The 23,703-nt window shown below is 45.5% G+C and overlaps 1 protein-coding gene and 1 non-coding gene across 7 annotated transcripts in view; one reads left to right on the top strand and one right to left on the bottom strand.

Moving 5' to 3' along the window:
- Positions 1–16,995, bottom strand: part of WWOX (WW domain containing oxidoreductase) — a 977,516-nt gene extending 960,521 nt beyond the window's left edge. For all 6 annotated transcript variants that reach the window (XM_060000167.1, XM_060000169.1, XM_060000168.1 and 3 more), the window contains exons 1-4: positions 16,791–16,995; positions 11,663–11,727; positions 8,732–8,789; positions 5,619–5,797 (exon numbers count right to left, since the gene is read on the bottom strand). In XM_060000167.1, the coding sequence (XP_059856150.1) occupies positions 5,619–5,797; positions 8,732–8,789; positions 11,663–11,727; positions 16,791–16,897 (409 nt within the window). In that variant the 5' untranslated portion in view covers positions 16,898–16,995. The remainder of the gene's footprint in view (positions 1–5,618; positions 5,798–8,731; positions 8,790–11,662; positions 11,728–16,790) is intronic.
- TRNAA-UGC (transfer RNA alanine (anticodon UGC)) lies at positions 6,557–6,629 on the top strand. Its single transcript has one exon. It is a non-coding gene; the product is annotated as a tRNA-Ala (tRNA).
- Positions 16,996–23,703: the final 6,708 nt, after the last annotated feature.

Genomic DNA, 23,703 nt, shown 5'->3' with positions numbered 1-23,703 from the left:
TTTAATATATGGGAGTATGAATTCCCAAAAGATTATTTAGATTATTTCAGAAAATTTTCCTCTACTTAATGAGCACCAGGTTCTTAAAAAGAAGATAAAGGTCAAAATCGCACTAGTTTTAGGGGCTTCCCTGGTGGCGCAGTGGTTGAGAGTCCGCCTGCCGATGCAGGGGCCGCAGGTTCGTGCCCCAGTCGGGGAAGATCCCACATGCCGTGGAGCGGCTGGGCCCGTGAGCCATGGCCGCTGAGCCTGCGCGTCCGGAGCCTGTGCTCCGCAACGGGAGAGGCCACAACAGTGAGAGGCCCATGTACTGCAAAAAAATAATTTAAAAAAAAAAAAATCCCACTAGTTTAAGTCTTGTTGACAACCGGAAAGAAAACTGTAATCAGGCATTTCAAGATCCCTAGTGTAATGACCCCATATGAGTAAGTTTTAACCAAGAAAATGACTCTAAGGTGGCCTATGGCCTCGAATTTATGGGATCTTTTGGAATAACTGAGGAAGAAAAGTCAAAGGCATGATTTAGGCTAGAAGGCAAATTTTAGTAACACTAGGTGTGGAAAAGAAAACAAAGATCTGAGGGTGGAGAAGAAGAGTCTGGTTCATTACTGTCAAAGTGTGGGTTTAAAATGTTAACAATGAATACACTTTTCTACATGAAGAAAAGCACTTCTCTTGTATTACCGTAGAACTGGTAGAATCTACACCAGATATGAATTCATCGCGGTGATGATTTGTACGATAAAACAATATGGCAACTCCACTTCACACTGTAATTTCAACACATGATTTTGCAAGAAGACCCCAAGCTCTAAAAAACAGGCTCTCTAAGCCAAAACAACCAATTTCAACATTAAACTACAACATTTTGGGATTCCCACATGGAAATCCAATACCTTCATTTTGTTTCAAGAACAAATTTGGGGTTGACTTTGATAGCTTGAGCAAATACTTTTTATATCTCAAAGTATATCAATTTTGGTATATAAGTGTGTGTATACACGTACACACATTATTAGAATCCCTGTAATGAACCTTAGGGAGGATTATTATACATAACATAAATACCAATAGAAAATTAAAGTGTCAGTCCCAAAATAAATTTTCCTGGTGTATGCTAAGGTGGCTAGCTTGTGTATGTTCAGGCAAAAAAACAGTTTTGTTCTTGTTAACGGGTCCTCTGACTCACAAATCGAAACCAGGCCAGGCTATTCCAGATTTCAAGTCATAACATTCGAAACAGCCCAGTGTTATGAAACTTCAAAGGGTCGAAGAAACTTTTCATCCTGACTGTACTCGGAGAGGGATTCAAAAACCAAATTTTAACCACTACTGGTTTAAGACTGGAAGTTAGGAAGAAAGCTTTATCATCCATCATTGCCAGTGAACAGGAGACTGAAAATGGCTAAGCTGTGCATACTTGTTAATATTTTTTCAATGGTTGTTTGACAGAACCTGGATTTCACTCCGTAGGTGCCACGATGATCCATCTGCACCCTACAACTACCTGCACGATTTCCAACAAACGTCCCCGCTCCCAGGGCCAGTGTGCAGGGCAGGCGCTGCCCCATATTTAGGCATTCAGGTAATCCCTCGTGAGAAGGGTCCGGCCTTGGAGGAGCACATGTCAGCCCTCAGATTTGAGAAGGCAGCATTTTGTACTGAGCTATTTATAAGCAGAGCCCAATCCGCTCGATTGACAGGCTGAGTCTAGAGAAGCAGCTATGGGATCTTCCGCAACAGGAAGCCTCTGAGACCCCCTCTCCGGAGACTTCGCATTAAGGTCCATATTTAATGATCACCATGTTGAAGCCATCTCCATTCGTTTTTTTGTTTTCGTTTTTTACCAAATCAGAGGCATCGAGCCACTAACTCCAGGTCGCCGTGGACACCCACCCCGCCCCTTCCTGCCCAGCGCTAAGCTGAGCACAAACAGAAATGAACTCCTCCCTCGCCTCTACGGCTTAGCCGTCGGGACCGGGGCTCCCGGCCTCGCGGTCTGCTGGCGGAAGGAAGCTCTGGGTGCACAGGTGACTTCCCCGTGGACACTGAGAGGCTGAGCTCCACCGAGACAGGTCCACAAGCTACAGCGCTCAATCTACACGAAGTTCTTAGGGTTCAGAAGGCTCATTAAACAAAGGTCGATGAGAGAAGAGTGTCATTTCAGAGGCTGCAACGTCCTAAGGCCTGCAGCTCCCTAAAGCTGGGGACAGAGGTGAGGCAGGAGGCACAGGCACTGCGGGGGCATCCCCAACAGACATGTATAATGTGTTGCCACCATCTTCCTCATGGCCTGGGGCATCCGCTTTATCTAAATTTCACCTAACTTGAGGCTGACTCACAGCATGCTGGGGTGATCTTATTTTGAAAGGGATTAGACCATCTGAGGCAGGGGTAGGCAAACGTTTTCCATTAAGGGCCAGACAGTAAATATTCTAGGCTGTGCAGGCCACAGGGTCTCTGCCGTATTTATGCAACTCTGCTGGTCACATGAAAACAGCCACAGACAAAACAGAAATAAACAGGCGTGGCCATGGTCCAGTAAAACTTTACTTGCAAGATCAGGCGGGAGTCAGATTTAGCCCACGGGCTGTAGTTTGCCGACTCCCCATCTGGACAGCTGAACCCAGTCAACCGCAGTATCTGCCTACAAACTTCCAAGAATGCAAAACGCTTTATTGTGGCATTTCCTCTGAATCCGTCTACAGACCTGCACCACCCTGATCTTTATAAGCTGAATTAATAAGCAAGAGTCCCTCCAATTGCCTTCGGAACATAAAATATCCAAAGTTCAAAATACAGTTCTGTATCCCTTACAGCCAGGGTGGAGGGGGGGCGAGGTACCCAACATGGACGACAAGAGAGAATCTACATAGAGGCCACGTCAAAGGGGGCAGTGTCTTGGCACGTCCCTGCCGTCCACCAGGGAAGGCGTCCCCTCTCACCGCCCGAGCGTCCCCTTCACAACAGAGAGCCCCCTCCCAATGGCAAGTCCAACAGACAGGTGCCTTGCAGGGAATTCAAAAACACGAACAAAAAGCATCACTGGGAATACCAGATTTGTAAACCAACCTTTGTAAAGCCAATTAGGTTACCTGTGTTTTTAGCTGTGGAATCACCACTCTCAAAATAAAGACCGGTGTTTTGTAACAGCCCACTCTGCTCCCAAGAGCACAGACATCCATGAGGCTAAAGACTGGACAGTTCACACGTAGGAACCGGGCTCCCCTGAGCAGCAAGAGGAAAAGTGCAGGCCAACACCGTTCAAGCTTTAAGAGAAGATGACTCCCGAACGCCGAGGAGTGTTGGGAGCGAAGATGCCTGATTCACTCTGCGCTCAGCTGTTCCATTTGAAAGGGGCAGAAACAGAGTGGTGATAGCGATTTCTAAATTGGCGTGTTTCATAGTTCAGGAGAAGAAATTTATCTGGAAGGCACAGCCTACTTGGACAAGGACACTCTCTAAGGCAGCCGCGTGGGATATAAAAGCTGCCTAAGTGATGACGGCAAAGCCACGGGCTTGCCTTCGGCTCTTTGCTTTAAGCCTGATACCACGGCTGCAGCGCCAGAGTTCTTTGCGAGGATCTGATTGCCTGGAATGTTCGGTCTGATGTTGTTTCAAATATTAAGCAGACAAATCTCCAGCACTCCCCTGGACTCGGGCTTCTCGAGACTGGAGGGGTCACGGGGAGACCAGGCAGAGCTGAAGGCAATGAAGGTTCGAGCTGGGGAAATGGGGATGGGGGGGCGCGCTTGGAGACCTTCCCCAACCTCCCTTCCAGCCTGAGCTGTCCGACTTACCATCACATGTGACCGGACCACGGGCACCTACTTGCAGGGCCCACAAGAAAGATCAGGAACCTCAGGAAGGGGAAGCGGCAGCTGGGAAGAGGCACAGAGCTTGCCTCCGAGAGGTCCGAGGTCCACTCTGACCGACACATTTCTTCTCAATGCTTCAGAACCTCATCCTCCCTTCCGACCAGGATGCAATACCCAACTACACATAGCTCTTTGAATATTCTGGACCAGTGCCTTTAGTCCTGGATCATGACGTCATAGGCCTCACGCGGCAAATCTTCAGCAGAGCTTCAGAAGGCCTGCCATCTAATGTCAGACACGGCCAAGTTTCAACACTTACACACAAACCATCAGTAGTCACTTATCTTACTTATGAAAGGAAGAAACTGTCTAGCCACGAGATTAAGGGAATGAGATCTTATAGTTAATTCTCTGGTTAACTGAGTGTTAAATAAGAAGAGGTATTTTACTTAAGTCCTTATTTTTTCTTAATTATTCTACACTGTCTTGGTCCACACGCTCACGTAACGGTAGTCAACGCCATCCACACAACACACGGTTTCCTGGACGACTGAGGATCCAGCTGTTACTTTTAATATAGCATCATCAGCTTTTCCTATCGATGACAATAGAATGAACCCCGATGTGATTCAGAAAACCGAACTGAACATATTCTGAGCCCAGGATGAGGTCTGAGAGTTGATTTTAAATAAATCCCTTTCATTTAAAAAAAAAATTCCATATGCTTCTTTGCCTTAATGGACAGGTACAGTCAAAAGTTCCGCTCTGGGACCGTAGCTTGTTAGATTTTCAACCCTGTACTATATAACAATTGATGTATGTCAAGAATGTATGTCACTTCCTATACGTGCCCTGATGATACCAGGGAATGCTTCTGCAAGTTCAAGAAGAGGTCACCGAAAATGAAGCAAGACAGAGAAAGAAGTGCAGGGGATACACAAACCGGTGAGGAGACAAAGCTGGTGAGAGAGAAGGCCAGTGAGGTGGGGAGCACCATGAAGGGTGAAAAGGAGCGAACTTGCCAGAAGACAGCTGAGCACAATTCCATGTTTTGTCTCTGTAAATTAACCTGAGGATGCGTATCCTTACTCAAAGCAGCTGGTTCTCACAGATTCAGACATTCATGTCAATAGACCAAAGCAAAGTAAGAATTAAATCATCTGGAGAGTGAACGCAGGAGCATCTGCTTTGCCGCAGCTTCTCTACCAGCCCATGAGGCTAAGGAGAGGACACCCCCGGAGCCCCTCCCTCATGACCGCCACCGCAGTTAAACGCAGGCAACCAAGAGGGCAGCTAATTCTCCGACTCTGCAAAGAAAGAAGATCCTGTTCTCCAAAGAAAATCATATTCTCCGTAACCAACGGACAGCTGCAGTGTCCTTTGTCCCAAAGCCCTGACACACCACTGTTCCCAATATTCCATTACCAGTCAGTGTTGGGCCGAAGAACCCAGGTAACTGGACCATGACCGCACACCACGCAGACCAGGTCAGAAACTCCTAGACAGAGCCAGCTGTCTCTCATCCTGAAGAACCAAAATAGCCACCATCTTCCGCTGAGTGTTCAGCTTTCAGAGAATTCAAGGTCAGCCCTGACACGGCCCTCCTTCCATGGAAACACTGGGACTGAAAAAGGGTCCAGAACTTTAATGACACGATAGCTGAAAAGGCTATAAATACCTTTTAAATTAGAGAACCACCAAACAAAGTTTTCTTATGGTTAGACTAAAGCAGATTTCATCATAGCAGTGACAAAAAAAAATAATAATAACAACAACCATCGCTGTCAGTTAACAACCTACCTATTCCCGAATTCGCTCCGGTAACCACGACCACTTTGCCACTGAAATCCCGGCCCTGGAGGATTTCCATGGCGGTTGTGCTGCTGTCGTATCTCTGTCTGGTGGTTGGCTTCGTAGGATTATCGTCCACAGTAAATGCCAGTCTTGGGTCCAAGTAGGTAGTTCTTTTATTTATGTGGCTGCAAAGAAAAGGAGAAAGCAGTGAACCTACAGCAGTGAACACAGGCATTTATAATTACAAGATAATCTTATAGTTTAGGCTAGGCAAACCCCATTTTTCATGGACTAAAAAAGGCTTATTCTTAACCCCGGAAAGACCCGGGTCCATTTAATCTATCTTCTGGCCTCCAGAAGGATTATATTTCTGCCTAGAAAGACAGCCGTCGAAGCATTTTCTTCAGAACTGCCCATAAAATAGGCTGTAACATACAAAGCACTGCCTTGTACCCTCAGATCTCAAACATGGAGTAGGCTTTGGGGTTTTTTTCTTTTAATTCATGTAAATGTGGCTATAAGATCCATCAGGCACTCTTGTCAGTAGATTTCAATTAAATCTCTTATGTGCAAGGGCCTAAGAAGATTGGTAAAGAAGTAGAAAACTCAAAATGATGAAAGACAGTAAATATGAAACCAGCCAACTACTGAAATTCTAATAATTTTCATTATAAGGCTGTACTCACACACTGTAGTTTTGATTTGGAGTTGACTGAAATCTTGTAGAAAGAATATTAAACTATACTGGTAGTATAAACAACATATTAAAATACATCAGTACAACCTGTTCATACAGATGAATAGGCTGCTCCTTACAGAACAGGTTTATTTTTTACATTTTAAATGTGATCTCGGGGTTTGAGATAGACCTCAAAATATCTTGAAAACTATTAAGAACTCTCCAGAAAGAAAGATTTCATGATTTAAAATGCATTTGTGGGAATTCCCTGGCAGTCCAGTGGTTAGGACTCAGCACTTGCACTGCCGAGGGCCCAGGTTCGATCCCTGGTCGGGGAACTAAGATCCCGCAAGCCCCACGGTGCAGCCAAAAAATAAATAAAAACATTAAAAAAAAAATGTATTTGTAACATGTATGTGTGTGTAAAATTATACACAGTTTAAAATCAATACTCGTCACCCCATAAACACTAAGACTCAAGAATAATCCGACTTTCATTTTACTTATAACCACAGATGCCAGATAAGCATTTTGACTCCAGTGTCTTACAGAGGACAGAGCAGGGGGGCAGCCGGGTCACCCTGGCTCACAAGACCCAAATGTGCATCTCTCTTCCCAACTCCTCAGTGACTTTACCTCGGTCGCTGGAAATAAGCTATAGGGGAAGTACTTATACCACGGAAACAAATATGGGCTTTTCCCCCCAGGGAACTGGTTGTTAAGCATTTACCAGCACACCTCTCTAACGGGATCAGAGTGGGGAAATGACTGGCCAGGCAGCCCAGCGCTCGCCTCCCTTAGGGCACTTCAGGGACTGAATGAGCTGATACTACAGGTATAAGTTGGTTAGAACATGCCTGGCTCATGTTAGGTGCCAGATGCGTGGTTACTGTTGCTGTTTGTTACTGGAATTTATTCCAAGGATAGTTTTACAGAGGAGGATGCTCTTTATAATTACAGGCATACCTTGGAGATACTGCATTGCAGGGTCAGTTCCAGACCAATACAATAAAGTCTGTGTCAGGCTTCCCTGGTGGCGCAGTGGTTAAGAATCCGCCTGCCAATGCAGGGGACACGTGTTCGAGCCCTGGTCCGGGAAGATCCCACATGCCGAAGAGCAACTAAGCCCATGCGCCACAACTACTGAGCCTATGCTCTAGAGCCTGCAAGCCACAACTACTGAAGCCCACACACCTAGAGCCCATGCTCCACAACAAGAGAAGCCACCGCAGCGAGAAGCCTGCGCACAACAAAGAGTAACCCCCGGTCGCCCGCTGCAACTAGAGAAAGCCCGCGTGCAGCAATGAAGACCCAACGCAGCCATAAATAAATAAACTTAAAAAAAAAGTCAGTGTCGCACGCAATAAACCGAGTCACACAAATTGTGTGGTTTCCCAGAGCGTATGAAAGTTATGTTTACACTACAGTCTATTAAGTGTGAAACAGCATGTCTAAAAAAATATACACACCTTAATTAACAAATACTCGATTGCTAAAAAATGCTAACCGTCACCTGAGACTTCGGTGAGTCACCAACGTTTTTGCTAGTGGAGGGTCTGAAATATTGCGAAAATTACCGAAACGTGACACAGAGACACGAACCGAGCAACTGCTACTGGAAAAATGGAGCCAAAAGACTCCCTTGAGGGGGAGTTGCCACAAACCTTCAATCTGTAAAAAACGCAGTATCTGCAAAGTGCAATAAGACAAGGTCTGCCTGTACAGAAGCCAGATCACAAGAATTTAACAACATCAATGCCCAGTAGGTAATTTGATAAATTACAGTATATCTATACAAAATAATACTATATAACCGTTAAACATCATTGTCTTCAAAAATTTATAAAGATATGAGAAAATGCTCATAAGAATTATGTAGAAAAAACAGTTTACCAAACAGTTAGTGCAATACTTTTTTTTTTTAAGCACTTATATAGAAAGACTGGAAGAAAAAAATCCAAAAATTGCTAAAAGCAGTTAGTCCTGCTGATAGGATTACACTTATACACTATATAATATTTTCCTACAGTCAATGTATATTCCTTGTACAAAAAAGTTCCTATTAAAAAGCAGGATGGAACTTCCCTAGTGGTTAAGAATCTACCTGCCAATGCAGGGGACACGGGTTCAAGCCCTGGTCCGGGAAGATTGCACATGCCGTGGAGCAACTAAGCTTGTGTGCCACGACTACTGAGCCTGCGAGCCACAACTACTGAAGCCCGCACGCCTAGAGCCCACGCTCCACAATAAGAGAAGCCACCGCAATGAGAAGCCCGCGCACCGCGACAAAGAGTAGCGCCGGCTTGCCACAGCTAGAGAAAGCCCACGTGCAGCAACAAAGACCCAATGCAACCAAAAATAAATAAATAAATGTATTAAAAATAAATTAATTAATTAAATAAAAGCAAGATGGCTAAGAAGTTTTTTTGTAGACACTTACTCGACAAAAAACATTTGTCCATTCTCATCAGTTTCTTGTTCCCATCCATAGGGCAAATCTGAAACACAGAAGGACAACAGGTCTATGTGGGGGTGGGGGTGGGGGTGGGGGTGGGGGTGGGGTGGGGTGAACTGAAGCCCCTGCCCTTCCAGCCCCAGACCTATCCCACCAGACCAGCAGGTCACGTGCTCCAACTATGGCAGGTACAGAAGGCCCATTACCCCAACCAGACTCTACATTCTGCCTCTTGCTTGGAATTAACACTATTTCATTCTTTTTTTTTTTAATTTTATTGAAGTATAGTTGATTTACAGTGTTAACTTCTGCTGTACAGCAGTGACTCAGTTTGACATATATTATTTTTCATATTCTTTTCCATTATGCTTTATCACAGGATATTGAATACAGTTTCTTGTGCTATACAGTAGGACCTTGTTGTTTACCAATTCTATATATAAGTTTGTATCAGCTAAACCCAATCTCCCAATCCATCCCTCCCTCACCCCCACCTTCACAACCACAAGCCTGTTCTCTATGTCTGTGAATCTGTTCCTGTTTCGTAGATATGTTCATTTGTGGCATATTTTAGATTCCACATATAAGTGATACCATATGATATTTGTTTTTCTCTTTCTGAGTTACTTCACTTAGTATGATAATCTCTAGGTCCATCCATGTTGCTGCAAATGGTATTATTTCATTCTTTTTTATGGCTGAGTAATACTCCTTTGTACTGGGTTGGCCAAAAAATTTGTTTGGTGTTTTCCATAAGATGACTCTATTAGTGCTTAGTTGTCTAACTTCATTCGAAACAATTTTGTTAGACTGTACTGTGACAGCCGTCATAACAGCATGCCTTTTAAAAAAACATCAAAACTGGTGAATTTTTGTGTAGCCATTTTAATATTGAAGATGGAGGGGAAAAAGCAACATATTCAGCATTTTATCCTTTATTATTTCAAGAAAGGTAAAAACGCAACTGAAACACAAAAAAAAGATTTGTGCGGTGTATGGAGAAAGTGCTGTGACTGATGGAATGTGTCAAAAGTTGTTTGTGAAGTTTCATGCTGGAGATTTCTCACTGGACAATGCTCCATGGTCGGGTAGACCAGTTGAAGTCGATAGCAATCAAATCGAGACATTGAGAACAATCAACATTATACCATGCAGGAAATAGCCGATATACTCAAAATAGCCAAATCGAGCGTGGAAAATCATTTGCACCAGCTTGGTTATGTTAATCGCTTTGATGTTTGGGTTCCACATAAGTTAAGCAAAAAAAACCTTCTTGACCTTATTTCTGTATGCAATTCTCTACTTAAACGTAAGGAAAATATTCTGTTTTTAAAACAAATTGTGACGGGCGACGAAAAGTGGATACTGTACAATCATGTGTAACGGAAGAAATCGTGGGGCAAGCAAAATGAACCACCACCAACCACAGCAAACCAGTCTTCATCCAAAGGTGATGTTGTGTATATGGTGGGATTGGAAGGGAGTCCTCTAATATGAGCTCCTTCTGGAAAACCAACGATTAATTCCAACACGTACTGCTCCCAGTTAGACCAACTGAAAGCAGCACTCGACGAAAAGCGTTCGGAATTAGTCAACAGAAAACGCATCATCTTCCATCAGGGTAATGCAAGATTGCATGTTTCTTTGATGACCAGGCAAAAACTGTTACAGTTTGGCTGGGAAGTTCTGATTCATCTGCCGTATTCACCAGACATTGCACCTTCGCATTTCCATTTGTTTCGGTCTTTACAAAATTCTCTTAATGGAAAATATTTCCATTCTCTGGAAGACAGTAGAAGGTACCTGGAACAGTTCTTTGCTCAAAAAGATAAAAAGTTCTGGGAAGATGGAATTATGAAGTTGCCTGAAAAATGGCAGAAGGTAGTGGAACAAAACAGTGAATATGTTGTTCAATAAAGTTCTTGGGAAAATGAAAAATGTGTCTTATTTTTACTTAAAAACCGAAGGAACTTTTTGGCCAACCCAATACCACATCATCTTTATCCATTCATCTTTTGATCGATAGTCAAGTTACTTCCATGTCTCGGCTACTGTGAATAGTGCTTCTATGAAGATAGGAGTGCGTGCAGCTTTTTGAATTACGGTTTTTTTCTGGATATATGCCCAGGAGCAGGACTGCTGAATCATATGGCAACTCTATTTTTAAGGCTATTTCATTCTTGGGAATTCCCTGGCAGTCCAGTGGTTAGGAGTCCACACGTTCACTGCTGGGCCTGAGTTGAATCCCTGGTCGGGGAACTAAGATCCTGAAAGCCATGTGGCCAAAAAATAAAATAAAATAAAATACTATTTCGTTCTTGATCATTCTTCAACACTCCATTCAGCTTCTGCTTTTCACAAAACCCTTACTGGTTGCTCCAACCAACATGAATTCTCCCTTGAATGAGTTCCCAGAACGTTATCTACACTACAGCAGGCACCCAATACCATTCATATGCTGACTTGTGAAGATTCATATTATAGACCGGTTGCATTTTTTTCCCAAGGGCACATGTTGTCTTTTCAAATGGACCCTCAACCTCTTGAGAGCAGGGACCTTCTTACACTTCTATTCCATGCATGACACACTTACTCAGAAGCACCTACAAGTCAAGGCAAGCTTTACGAATTCTATCAAACGCTGATGTATTTAATTCCAGGATAGGAACCAAGACCAACTTTACAAGCAGGGCAACTATGGAAAAATCTAATGAACTGTGAATTCAAGGCCCCTATTATTTTAATACCTTCTTATTTAAGAAATCATCCTAAGCACTCCACCCCAAGAGCTCATCACTTCCTTCTACCGAATCCTACAAACTCCCCAGAGGGAGAGTCCAGCTCCTGTGACAGTTTTCCCATCTCATTAATGCTTTAAATACAAAAGTCTCTGCTTTATGACAACAACATACAAACCTCCTGCTATTCGCTTTCTTTTCCCAGTTTTCGGATGTTCCCACTGAGTCTTCTCTTCCGTGTGACTGTTAAAAAAAAAAAAAATGCACGGAATACGTAGTAAGTAAAAGTTACACTTCTAAAAATTAATCAATGGCATTAAATTTTTTTTGTCTCTCAAGAGTACTCAAGTCAGACAGTCAGAAAGGAATATTCAGATTATAAATGTTACTGTTTGCATCAGGTCAAATTCTCTAGTTTGGAAGCAGCAGCACACTGGGAAAAATCTCCCGAAAACCTGTATCTGTTAGCTGGTGGTGAAGCCAGAGGAAGGGGACTTGACCCCAACGGGGGGTCAACTCTAGGAATCTCGCTGAATCACTCAAAATACCTAGAGATGTGTTTCGTTTTGTACTTGTTTTAGTTTTCGTTTTAGTTTTATTCCAGGATAAGTTGAAAAATTTCAGTCAAATTTATAATGCTGATATGCATGTACCATTTAGATATAACCTTAATCTTCTTAAATGTTTATTCTTTCCACAGATTTAACTTCAAAGTGTTTTTTAAGCACAGATTCCTAATTTCATCCAAGAGGGTAAGGCAGCTCCGTAGGTCACTCACTCACCTTTGGAGCCTCAATTTCCTCATCTGCATAATAATCCTAGTATTCATCTGAGGAGAATGCTACGAGAATACTGTAAATAAAGGTTTGAACACAGTACTTGGCATAAAAAGCCCTCAAAAGTTCTATTATTTTCAACAAATCAAATATACAAACTAGTCTGATTTCTGCGCCAAACTAGCATTTCATCTCGGAAGAGCACACACAGTTATCAATGAAACCATGGGCCAATAACAGACTAGCAACACCTGTCAACAGCTGATCCAGTGTGGAGAAAAACATAAAATTACTTAATCAAGGAAACAGCTGCATGTTTCAAGAGGCATTCAAAGTTCACATGCTCAGGCCAAAGTAGAAAATAATACTTAATCACTGACAACGAGATGATAGAATATTCCTTCCCTATCCATGATTTTAAAGAGAATAAATACAGAGAGCTTGTGAACGCTCTTGTAAGACGTTGCACGTCAAAAGCAGGGTCTTTCCAGGAACTGCCGGCTTCTGGTGTTTCTGCAAACTAACGGTGGCCAGTACAAGGACACAGTGGACACTGGACTCAAAAGGCCAAAGACCTGAGCTCCTGTACTGCCTGCACTCAGTGAGCCAGTCTCCCTAGAAGCACATCCACCTCACAGAGCTGCTGCAAAGGTAAGAGACACCATACCTGGGACAGCGACTGGTGAACAATTAGATCCCTGTACAAACAGAGGGTATCAGAAAGGACCAACTCCCACCTGTGTTATCGCCCCACCATCAAACCCTGACTGCAAAAAGGAAGCCCAAACAGGAGTAAGAACCAGGTTACATTTTGTAATTTGGATCCCTTGGAGAAGTTTTTCAACCTCCAGCCTCAGTTTCCCCATCAGTACAAAGGGGAAAATTATGGCCCTACTACTTGGGGTCATAGAGGACTCAGTGAGTAACGTGTGAAGAACTAAGAACCGTGGCTTTGACAGAAAAGGATTATTTTAAATAAACTTTTATATAAAAATTAATTAAAGGGTGTTCCTTTCTCATTGTAATTTAAAATGACTTTTTAATGAACAGAAAATTACAACACATGTCCCCAAATTACCTTATTCTCCTTTAAACAGAAGCCTTTTTTCTTTTCTTTCAGTAAGCTTTTTGTCATTTAAAAAGATAATTAACAGTGATCTTAATTTAAAACAAAGGGATCAAAGTTAAATTCACACCACATTACATGGCTATCACTTTCAAGTATGCTCCTCTAAGTTTTTTTTTTTTTCCTTCCTTAAGCATAGTTTCTTGAAGTTAACTGGGAGACCCAGAGCCACTTGTGGACAGGGGCTCGCCTCCCATCGGGGCAGGCCAGCCATCCCTCTGCTGCCAAGAGGCCCAGGCTTCAGAATAAAAGGGGGGCGAGAGTGGAGGACCCAGGACGGCCCAGGCGACGGCATCCACAGCCCCCATCCCCTGGTTAAGGCAGAGGAGCTTCTCCGGACCGTGCTAGGGAAGGGAGAAAGGCTCATCAGCTCTCTGTGGTAACAGGTCTGTCCTCAGCAGCGTGAACGTCCCCTCCATGGGAGCCCAGCCTGGGGGGCCTTGAGCCAGGGGACACGTGTGTCTTTGAGGTCTGAGTACACCCTGGGGAGTGTGAGGGAGCCTGAGGGGTTGACAGAACCCACACAACAGAAGAGGGGTGAGACTACGACGGGGTTTCCCACAAGACCCCAGAGGCCTGGTTGGGAGCTACAGCCTCTGCCCTTGGGCACAACCCTGCCGCAGTGGGATGAAGACCATGGAAAAAAGGAACGACTGCACGGGCAATCTATCAGCCAAGTTGCCCAGACCCCAGGGGACAAGTGACCTTCTAGAATCAGGAGTGAAAAGAAGGATCAGGATGCTTGCAGGTCAGGAGAGATCAAGGGGGACTGCTGGGAATCCAGGGTCAGGATGGGTCGGGGGCATCCTTCCACCCCAAGCCAAAGAACGGAAGGCCAGTAGGACAGGAGAGAGAGTCTGGAGAGAGGCACTCCCACCCCCCAGCTGGGAGCCCGCCAAGCCTTGTCACCACAGTCAGTGTAAACAACAGGGCCAGATACCGGGGTGGGGGGCAGGAGGCAGAGAGGGGCGTACTTTTCAGAGACCGCATAGGCGCCACCGAGTCCCCTGGCCATGGGCTCCCCGGAAGCTGTCAGCAGAGCTGGCTGGGGCGTGTAGGTCTTACCGAGTGAAAGAAGAGCCCCAAGCCCAGACAGTGGATGCCACCCAGGAAGGCAGCAGATGGGAAAAGCCACCCAACACAAGGTGAGGTGCAGGAGGCAGGGTGAGCGAAGGCGAAGGGGCCTCCAGACCGAACGCGAGGTTCCAGGCGAACTTGAAAGGAAGCCAGGGAGCTCTGGGGGCAGCGGCCAGAAGGGAACAGGCCCCACCCAGAGCAGGGGCAGAGGAGCCCCCCGAAGCCGGGAGGTAGGCCGTGCGCATCTTCGTGTCCCCAGGGCCTAGAACGCCACCTGCCCAGGGACGCCCGCGGGAAACCTTCCCTAGATGAGCTAACAGACTCGTTCCCTGGATTTACTTTACGGCGCCAGGATGCTAAGCATGGGGGATACAGAGGGGAACGAGAAAAGGTCCCCGCCCTCACGAAGTTGACAACGTGGGGAGGGACAGAGAGCAAAACAGGGCCGAGTAGAGCGTAGAAAACTACAGACAAGGGAGAGCAAAGTGGTGGAAGGCAGGCACGGGGCCGATGCAAGGGAACGCTCTCGTGGGCAGTGACATTTAAGCTCAGCTCTGAGGGATGAAAGAGCGCTTCAGGCAAAGGCTGAGGCAACAGCAAATGCCCATTCACGAGTTGCCCGGGGCCCGCCAACTGCCCCCTGGCTCTCTGCTGCTAGAAATGCCCCTTCAATTCTCCAGAGCAGAAATCATCCTTCTAAAGACACAAACCCGAGGTCACTCCCTGGCTCCAAGTCTTCAGTGGACACGTGGGTCCTGCTGACAGAGCCCAGATCCTCCGAGGCACAGAAAGGCCTCCATAAACCAACTGTGCCCTTCCTTCCCACCTCAATCTTCATGTTCCTGCACCACCGCACAGGCCGGGCCTCTGTTTCTTCTACCTGGGCTGCCCTCCTGCCCCAGGACCTGCCCACTTCTACCTGTGCTCTAAGGCACAGCTCAGGTGCCCACTGCCCCAGGCACCTCACCACCTACCCACACAGCTCATGCTGAACAGGCTGCCGCTCACTACACACACTGCGTGGGGACCACGTCACTGCACATCGCTCTGTCCTATAAGACTGGGCACTCATGAAAGTGACAAGCGGTCTTATGTTTTGTACTTTTTTTTTTTTTTTTTTGCCGCGACGTGTGGCATGTGGGATCTTAGTTCCTTGACGAGGGATCGATCCTGGGCCCCCTGCACTGAGGATGCGGAGTCTTAACCACTGGACAGCCAGGGAAATCCCAACGAGCGGTCTTATTTATCTCAGTAAAACCAATGCCCAGCAAAGAGCCTGGCACAGGATACATTCCCAATGTGTCTTGAATGAACTCACCAAGGTCGTTTCCTCCTGTTTTTCTTTCTAGCAAGCCACCGAAGGCAGCAGAGGCTCACAACCTTGGGCAGATTAGAATCACGTGGGAAGGTTTCACAACCTACCACTAGGGGCGGGAGGCGGGGCAAGAAAATTAAATGAGAATCCCTGGAGGTGGAAGCCAGGAAAAGATAGTTTGTTTCCCAGGTGTTGAAAATCACCGATTTACATCCATGTTTCTCAAAGCCGTAACTGCCTCAGCTGGAAAGCTTAAAAAATAAAGAATCCCTATGTTGGCTGCCTGCTGCATGAGCGTCTCTGTGGAGACCCCAAATCTATAGTTATGATGGTCCCCAGGTGATATCCAGCATTGAGTATGTTTAGGCCTGTGCTAAGCCTTTACGTACAGGGCCTCAACTAAAACTCTCCAACCAACGTATTTAGCAGATACGAAACCCGTGACTGAGAGTTATTCCAATGGCCCAAGGTCACACAGTAAGTGGTGGGAGAAAGGGTCTCCTGGTGGTTCCAAAACTTTCCTGAGAACTATAGTAAAGCTATATTAGCCATTTTATATGTATACATATATATATATACACACATAGTTACCCTAGGACACTTGCTAAAAACACACACTCCTAGGTCGTCAACCCAGACCCCCCAGAAAGGAGCGGGGCATCGGCATTTTTTTCTGATTTTGGGGGGGCAAAGGGAATGAGGCCGGTCTGCCATCCTTGCACCGTGCAGCGCTGCCTACTGGGCAGCAGAGGGCGCGTATGAGCGCCGCCAGGTGACCCCCGCTGGACCCAGGGCCAGAGAGGGGGATGGCCCGTCCTCAGGACCCCGGCAGCCTTCCCTCTGAAGCTCTTCAACCATGACTTCCACTTCGCCCTCCCAGGCCAAGCCTGAGCGCGAGCCCGCGGCCCTCCCCGCGCAGGTGGCATTCGAAGGCAGCACGGAGTCCCGAACAGGTGAGCGGCAGGGTTCCAGCTGCGTCCCAAACCCGGCGGCCCCCCGGCGGCCCCCTTACTTGGCATAGTAAACCCAGCCGTCCTTGGTGGTTCTCTGCTCCCAGCCCGGGGGCAGCTCGTCCTCGCTGTCCGTGTCGTCCAGGCCTGCGTAGCGCAGGGCTGCCATGGCTGCAGAGGAGGCGCCCGGTCACCCGCTCGCTCGCCCGCCCGCTGCCGGGTCTCCGCGACCAGAACTCACTCCCGCTTCAACCGAGCGCCGCGCGCCGCGAGCCCCGAACGCCCGCGCCTGCGCACTGTGCCGCCCGGAGCCCCTCCTCCGACTAGGCAGGTGAATCCAGTCTCCGCAATTGCGCAGCTGCCGGAGTCAAAGGAGGCGGGGCCTGAGAAGACCTACGGGGAAAGAACCCACGAGCTCGCACGGCCGCTCGGCTGGAAGTAAAAGCCGGTTGAGAGCGCTGTGTCTCTGGAGATGGAGTCGAGCTTCGACACCTCCCAGCCGCAGGCAAGGGGGCGTGGGCATCCAGTCACAGTCCAGGACTCCGCCCGTTGCTGGGCGACCCGTAATCACTTCCGCGTTGTTCTAGCCAATCCCGCAGGAGCTACAGCAATTGGGCATCCTGGGAAATGTAGTCCAGACCCTGCAGGAATAGAGCGTGGCGCGGAAAGGAAGGAGGCAGCTGCTGGCTTTCTGGGCTATAGCCTCTCCTTTTTTTAGGGCATTCGGAAGAATGAATGTTCCTGCTCAGACACCTTCCAGAGCGTTCCATGACCCAGGCTGATTCACAAACTTTGTTGTGCATGTAAACTCAACGCTGTAAACAGTGGGAAACATTAAAAACACAAATTCCTGCACCTTATGATGCCCAGTCCTGGAGAAGTTTCTTCTAGCCACAGCGTGGTTCTGTTGATAATAAATGGCCAACGTTTATGGAATTTTCCAGAACATTCCCTGCTTGGAACTTGCTGCCTAGCTCATCGTTACAGGGAAATCTACTGACCGTGATCTCTCTGGCCTAGCTTTCAGAAGAATGCAAGCCTCCGTAGAGGAATTATGTGTTTCAAAGGGATGAAAATGGGGAGAAGGGATTAGCTTTTTATTTTCTTCAAGTCTTGAGACTGATATTGCTTTGGGATTCCTGCTCTGCATGCTCTTTAGGGGAGACACTTGCTTTCCTTTGAAGTTGCCCAACCAAAAGCTAACTTAACGAAACCATATTTCAGTTTTAACAGACCCACTATCCCAACTCAGATCTATCACATCACTCTTTCCAAATTCATGTACATTTAAGTGAGCTACTATTAATCTGCTGCCTTTCTGCTTATCCCAATTTAACCCCTTGCCCCTGTCACCCAAGCCAAATTATTCCTTTGATATGAACAGGAAATTAGGTCACAAAATCCCCTAATGGTGGAGAGGGGGATGCATAGAGTCAAACTGCTTAGACTCGGTTTCTCCAATGATTATCTTCAGCCTGTGCTCTGCTTCTCAAGGACCTACTGCTTAGATTTATCGCCAGAGCCTCAGCTGGCACCTGTTGCCTATGACTTGGCATCATTCCACAGGTGGTGATACAGTATGGCATCTTCCTCAAGCTGGGTAGTGCTCCGCTTGGCAGGATTCTCAACTTCTTGTTCAACCCTCTGCTCTTCTTACCACTTTAAAAGTTCCTCTAGGCTTCTCCTGCCATGGACACAGGGCTCCTCAACTTCAACACTACTGACATTTGGGGCCACATAATTCTTTGTTGTGGGGGACTGTCCTGTGCTCTGTAGGATGTTTAGCAGCATCTCCGTCCTCTACAGACTAGATCCGGTAGCGTCCCCTTTCCCGCAGCTGCAACAACCAAAAATGTCTCCAGGAGTTGCCAGTTGTGCCCCCAGTTAAGAACCCTTGATCTACACTGAAGGTAAATCAGGAAATTACTAGCATGTGAATCAAATGCTGAGATTTATTGAAGACCGCATTTCTGGCCAGAGATTCACAAGGTGGTACTCAGATCCTGCTGGTCGCTGAGTTCTCTAGCATTAACTGAGGGCATCTGCCTGTCTAATTCCTAGTCCATCCGCAGGTGAGAGACATGTGCTTACAAGTCTGGCTGGGTGGCCTGGACACCAGTCATGGTCCCAAGTGGTTATGATGACCTCATTTTATTCCTCTCTTCCTACGTCTTACCTGTGGCCTCTATCAGAAGGTCAAAGAAGAAGGACATTCAGGCATTTGGGGACTTGTGTGAGTAAGCATGCCAGATTCTAGGATTTATAGTCTTTTGGCTTCACTGAAACTAATATTGTTTTAGTTACACTTATTCGATTGCAAGCAACAGAGACTCACTCAAAAGTTTATGATCAGGATGCAAATGAGCTAAGTTAGATTGTTGTCACAACCTGTGGGAGCCCAAGGACAGGCCTGTTTTTTTTCTGTCGTGGGTTTCATGGTCTTTTGTTCCTGTTCTGTGTTCATGGGCTACCTTTTTTTTTTTTTTTAACTCTTTCCTTGCTGGCTTCCTCTATTCATAGTTTGTGCTTCACTTGGACTTCAGCTTGGATGCAATTTTGACTTTGGATCTATCAGAGGGTGAACCATGTTTAGCTTGTAAGATTATTATGGGTTTGAGGAGTCTTAAGTATGGGAATGAGGCAAGGTCCTCGACATGTGCTTAGGAAAGCCTAAAGAATGGTTTCTTATTGTAAAGCCAACTGAATCACATTGATTATTAGATAGGAGGTTAATAAAAAAAAAAGTCAACATGTGGTTATAAAACTACACACCAGATGGTGCTATGTACCCACAATTTTAAGGCTAAAGCCCAATTCCCGACAGGGATTTCTACATTTGAACGTTTCTTTTTGATCACTTCTGAAATAACTGATAATTTATGAACAAAAGACTGATCACTTTTCTTCTGAAAGCAGTTTGGCATCACTCATGCAGTGGGCACAAGTTTTAATGTAACACTCCTGAGACCACGTTTCTTTAGTTCATTGTCATGACCGGGATGGTAGTCATTTCCTCCCCCTTCAGACACACAAACGCCCCAACAGTTCTGCAAACCTGCTTTAACTTAAGCCACCATTCCTTAGGAAATTAAGTTTTGGTGCCAGACTCAACATGTTAACGAAACCTTGGAAGCATCCTGGCTCTTCTGATAAACTTCTCATGGAAGATAACCAATAAGCAAAATGATTGAACAGGGTTCTTAGGGAAAACTCTCCTGGTTAATGTGGACTTAGGAAGAAGGTGTTTTTGTATTTCACTTATTCAGTCAAACACACAATGAGTGAAAAATAAAACTATGCTATGTTTCTAAGAAAAGCCAAGGAAAATGAAACACCTCCTGCATCCAGAAATCAGTCAGAATAAAACCAACAGGCACGCAAAGGACCATGGCTTGAGGGTTCTGAAAGCAGTTCCAACCAAGACCTATATGTCTTGGTTGGTATGCAGAGACGGGGAGAGTTTTGGTGATAAGGTTTCCTATCATATATCTTGCGAACCAAACTCAGCTACTGTCACTTACAAGCTGTGTGTGACAGTGGCCAAGTCACTTACCTTATTCCATTATTATCGGCCCAGTTTTTACAGATGAGGAAAGGGGGGCACAAGGAATTGAAGTAGCTTGCCCGAGATCACTCAGTGAGTAAAAGCCAGCAGGATCTGGGATAGAACCCAAACAAGGGCACTTGCCCCAAACTCATCCTCTCAACCCACTGCCCCACATGCTGCCTTTCCAGAACAGAGCTCCCCACTGCTGGTCCTCGGGTAGATGCCCAGGGGTTTTCAGTCCTCCATGAGCAAGTGAGAAAAATAAGTAAAGGAAGTGAATTTTTCATAAAGCTAAATATATTCCACTTAAAATACTGCGGAGGTGGGGGGGTCCTATGAGATGACATCTGTTCTTTTACTTTCTGGTATTCTATTCTTTTCCTTTTTCCCAACATGTTTTATTATGACATTTTTCAAACAACCAGAAAAGTTGAGAGATGAGTAGAATGGACATCCATAGTATCCCACCTCCAGCACACACACCTAGATGTGGTCATGCTTCACCTTCTGCCAAATGGGCTTTAAAGAGACGGAGCTTGATTGCCTGAAACATTAGGAGAGAGTGATTTTGTTTCATTTTGAAAGTCCTTGAGACTGAGTACGAATGCTCATTTTTCTCCTGGGCCACCAGTAGGCACTCTTCCCTGGTGAGCTCATTACATCCATTGCAGCAACTTCCGGGAATTAGACCCTTCCATTTGGAGACTTCATTCGTTTAATTTATGTATAAAGGCCCTACGCTTCAATGTAGCTTTTTGGTATACTTGCTAACTTGCCAACATTCACAAAATTCTATTTCAGCCTGACTTCATTACTGTCTCCTTTCTGTCCTTCAGGGAAAGAATCCCCCTCCAGGGGGCAGTCACGTTGCCATGAGGAGTCCATTCTATTTAAAATCTTCCACCTCCTGTTTAGAGTGTCTTATTTTAGCAGCCAAAGCTTCCAAGACGTAGCTCTGAGCCACACCTGTCACGATCTTACAAATGAATTCTTCCAAAGACTCCAGGTCCTGGAGCCCAAGATTCACCCCAGATCCTGCCAGACATGCACGTATAAATATACCGGGGCTCGGGGGAGCAGCATAAAGAAAAAGAAAAAGAAAAGAGAGAGAGAAATGCTAATCAAAACTGCAGTGAGGTCTTACCTCACACTGGTCGGAATGGCCATCGTTAAAACGTCTAGGGGCTTCTCTGGCGCTCCAGTGATCAACACACCAAGCTTCCACTGTAGGGGGCATGGGTTTGATCCTTGGTCTGGGAGCTAAGATTCCACATTGCCGTGGGGTGTGGCAAAAAAAAAAAAAAAAAAAGTGTCTACAAAGAACAAATGCTGGAGAGGGTGTGGAGAAAAGGGAACCCTCCTACACTGTTGGTGAGAATGTAAATTGGTGCAGCCACTATGGAGAACAGTACAGAGGTTCCTCAAAAAACTAAAAATAGATATACCATATGACCCAGCAATCCTACTCCTGGCCGTGTATCTGGAAAAACTGTAATTGGAAAAGATACATGCACCCCAATGTTCATAGCAGCACTATTCACAATAGCCAAGACATGGAAATAACCTAACTGTCCATCACCAGAGAAATGGATAAAGAAGATGTGGTATATATATATATATATATATATATATATATATAATGGAATATTACTCAGCCATAAAACAGAATAAAATAGTGCCATTTGCAGCAACATGGATGCAGCTAGAGATTATCACACTCAGTGAATTCAATCAGAAAAAGAAAGACGTGAGGATGAGGATGCTCAAGCAGCCCTGTGGAGAGGCCCACAGTGTGCAGAACTGAGGTATCCTGCCAGTAGCCAGCATCTCCTTGCTAAGCAACAAATGAACCACCTTAGAAGCAAATCCTTCAACCCTGACCAAACCCTCTGGGGCCTGCAGTCTTGACTGACATCTTGATGTAACTCCGTAAGTGACACTGGGCCACAGCCATCCTACTAAGCCACTCCTGTACTCCTGACCTTCAGAAACCGTGTGAGATGATAGACATTTATTGTTGGTTTTAATTGTTGAGGTAATTTGTTAAGCAGCAGTAACTAATGACTATAATTAATACACCCTCCTTTTGCTTTTGCATAGGCAGAATCACATACTTCCCTCTAGGATAGCGTTCAGTAAGTAACACTGAAATTGTTTGGTTATATTTTTCTATCTCCTCCATGTCTGTAAGAACCATCAGATTAAGCACAATGTCCAACTCACTCGTCTTGGGAGTCCTTAGCACCCAGCAGGAAGTCCAGCATAGAGCTTTGCCCACATAGACATTAGTCAAAGTTTCTTAAACATCAAAGGACTGACGGCCTATTTTCCCCCTTCCATATCTCAACATGCGTAATTACATTAGACCTCAGTTTCCCCATCAGGAAAATGGGGGTAAGGTTAATGCCTGCCTCTTAGGGGTGAGGTAAAGACCACATGAGATAATGCACATAATAAGGTCTCATTCAACAGATCTTGCTATTATTAATCGTTAAAATAGTCATTGCGGATTCCCCAAACCTCAGTTTTTTCATCTAAAGGGGCTAATAGTCCCCATTGAATAATAAGAGCTAATATTCACTGGGCATTTACTATGTTCCAAGCACTGTGCTAAGCACTTACCAGGAATTATGTAACTCTACCAGCCCCACTGTGAGGTACGTATAATATTATTCCCACTTTACAGATGAGGAAATTGAGGATTAGGAAGGTAAAAGTTGCTTCCAAATCAGAGAAGCAGTAGTGTTGCCCTAGAGCCTAGTTTTCTCTTGACTCTTCACAGTGGTATTATATACATCATAGGGTCCAGAAGAGATCATAGTTATGAACCTGTGAATTGTAAAAGACTGTTTTCAAACAAAGGGTCCTTACTGCTCTTGACCAACATGCTGTACTCCTAGGGACCCCTTCAGAGGGTGATGGAATGAAAGGAGATTGACGACTGGGAGCCACTGAGTAGAGAAGGCTCTTCCTCCTCTATTATGCTGATTAAGGAGAATAAAATTAGTGGCCAAGACTAAGGAAATAAAATAGAATGTCTATGGTTCTGCCCACAACTACTCCTGGATCCCTCATTCCTAACAACTCCTTAGCACAGGGTGTTTCATACTCCAAAGTTGTACTCAAGTACAGTATTTGTTTAATAAATATCAGTTCATTAGACTTTGGTTAACCATAAAGATAGATATTAAAATAGCTTTCTAAACCTAGATAAAATCTATCTCTAATAGAGATTGGTATTATGGGTGAAAGACATGATAACAACCTAAAAGAAGTATCTTTAAATTGACACACATAACTGTTCCACCCACCTTTCCTCCTTACAGCCAGCTGGAAAAAGGACGTGATGCGTGGAGCTCAAGCAGCCTCATTGGACCATGAGATGAGGGTCGCACTCAGGGAAGTGAAAAAAAAAGCTACAAAGAGGC

The sequence above is a fragment of the Delphinus delphis genome, chromosome 20 (genome assembly GCF_949987515.2).
Source record: "Delphinus delphis chromosome 20, mDelDel1.2, whole genome shotgun sequence".
NCBI classification, from domain to species: Eukaryota; Metazoa; Chordata; class Mammalia; order Artiodactyla; family Delphinidae; genus Delphinus; species Delphinus delphis.
Note: the sequence above shows the minus strand (reverse complement) of the source record. Positions and strands in the feature narration are given on the sequence as shown.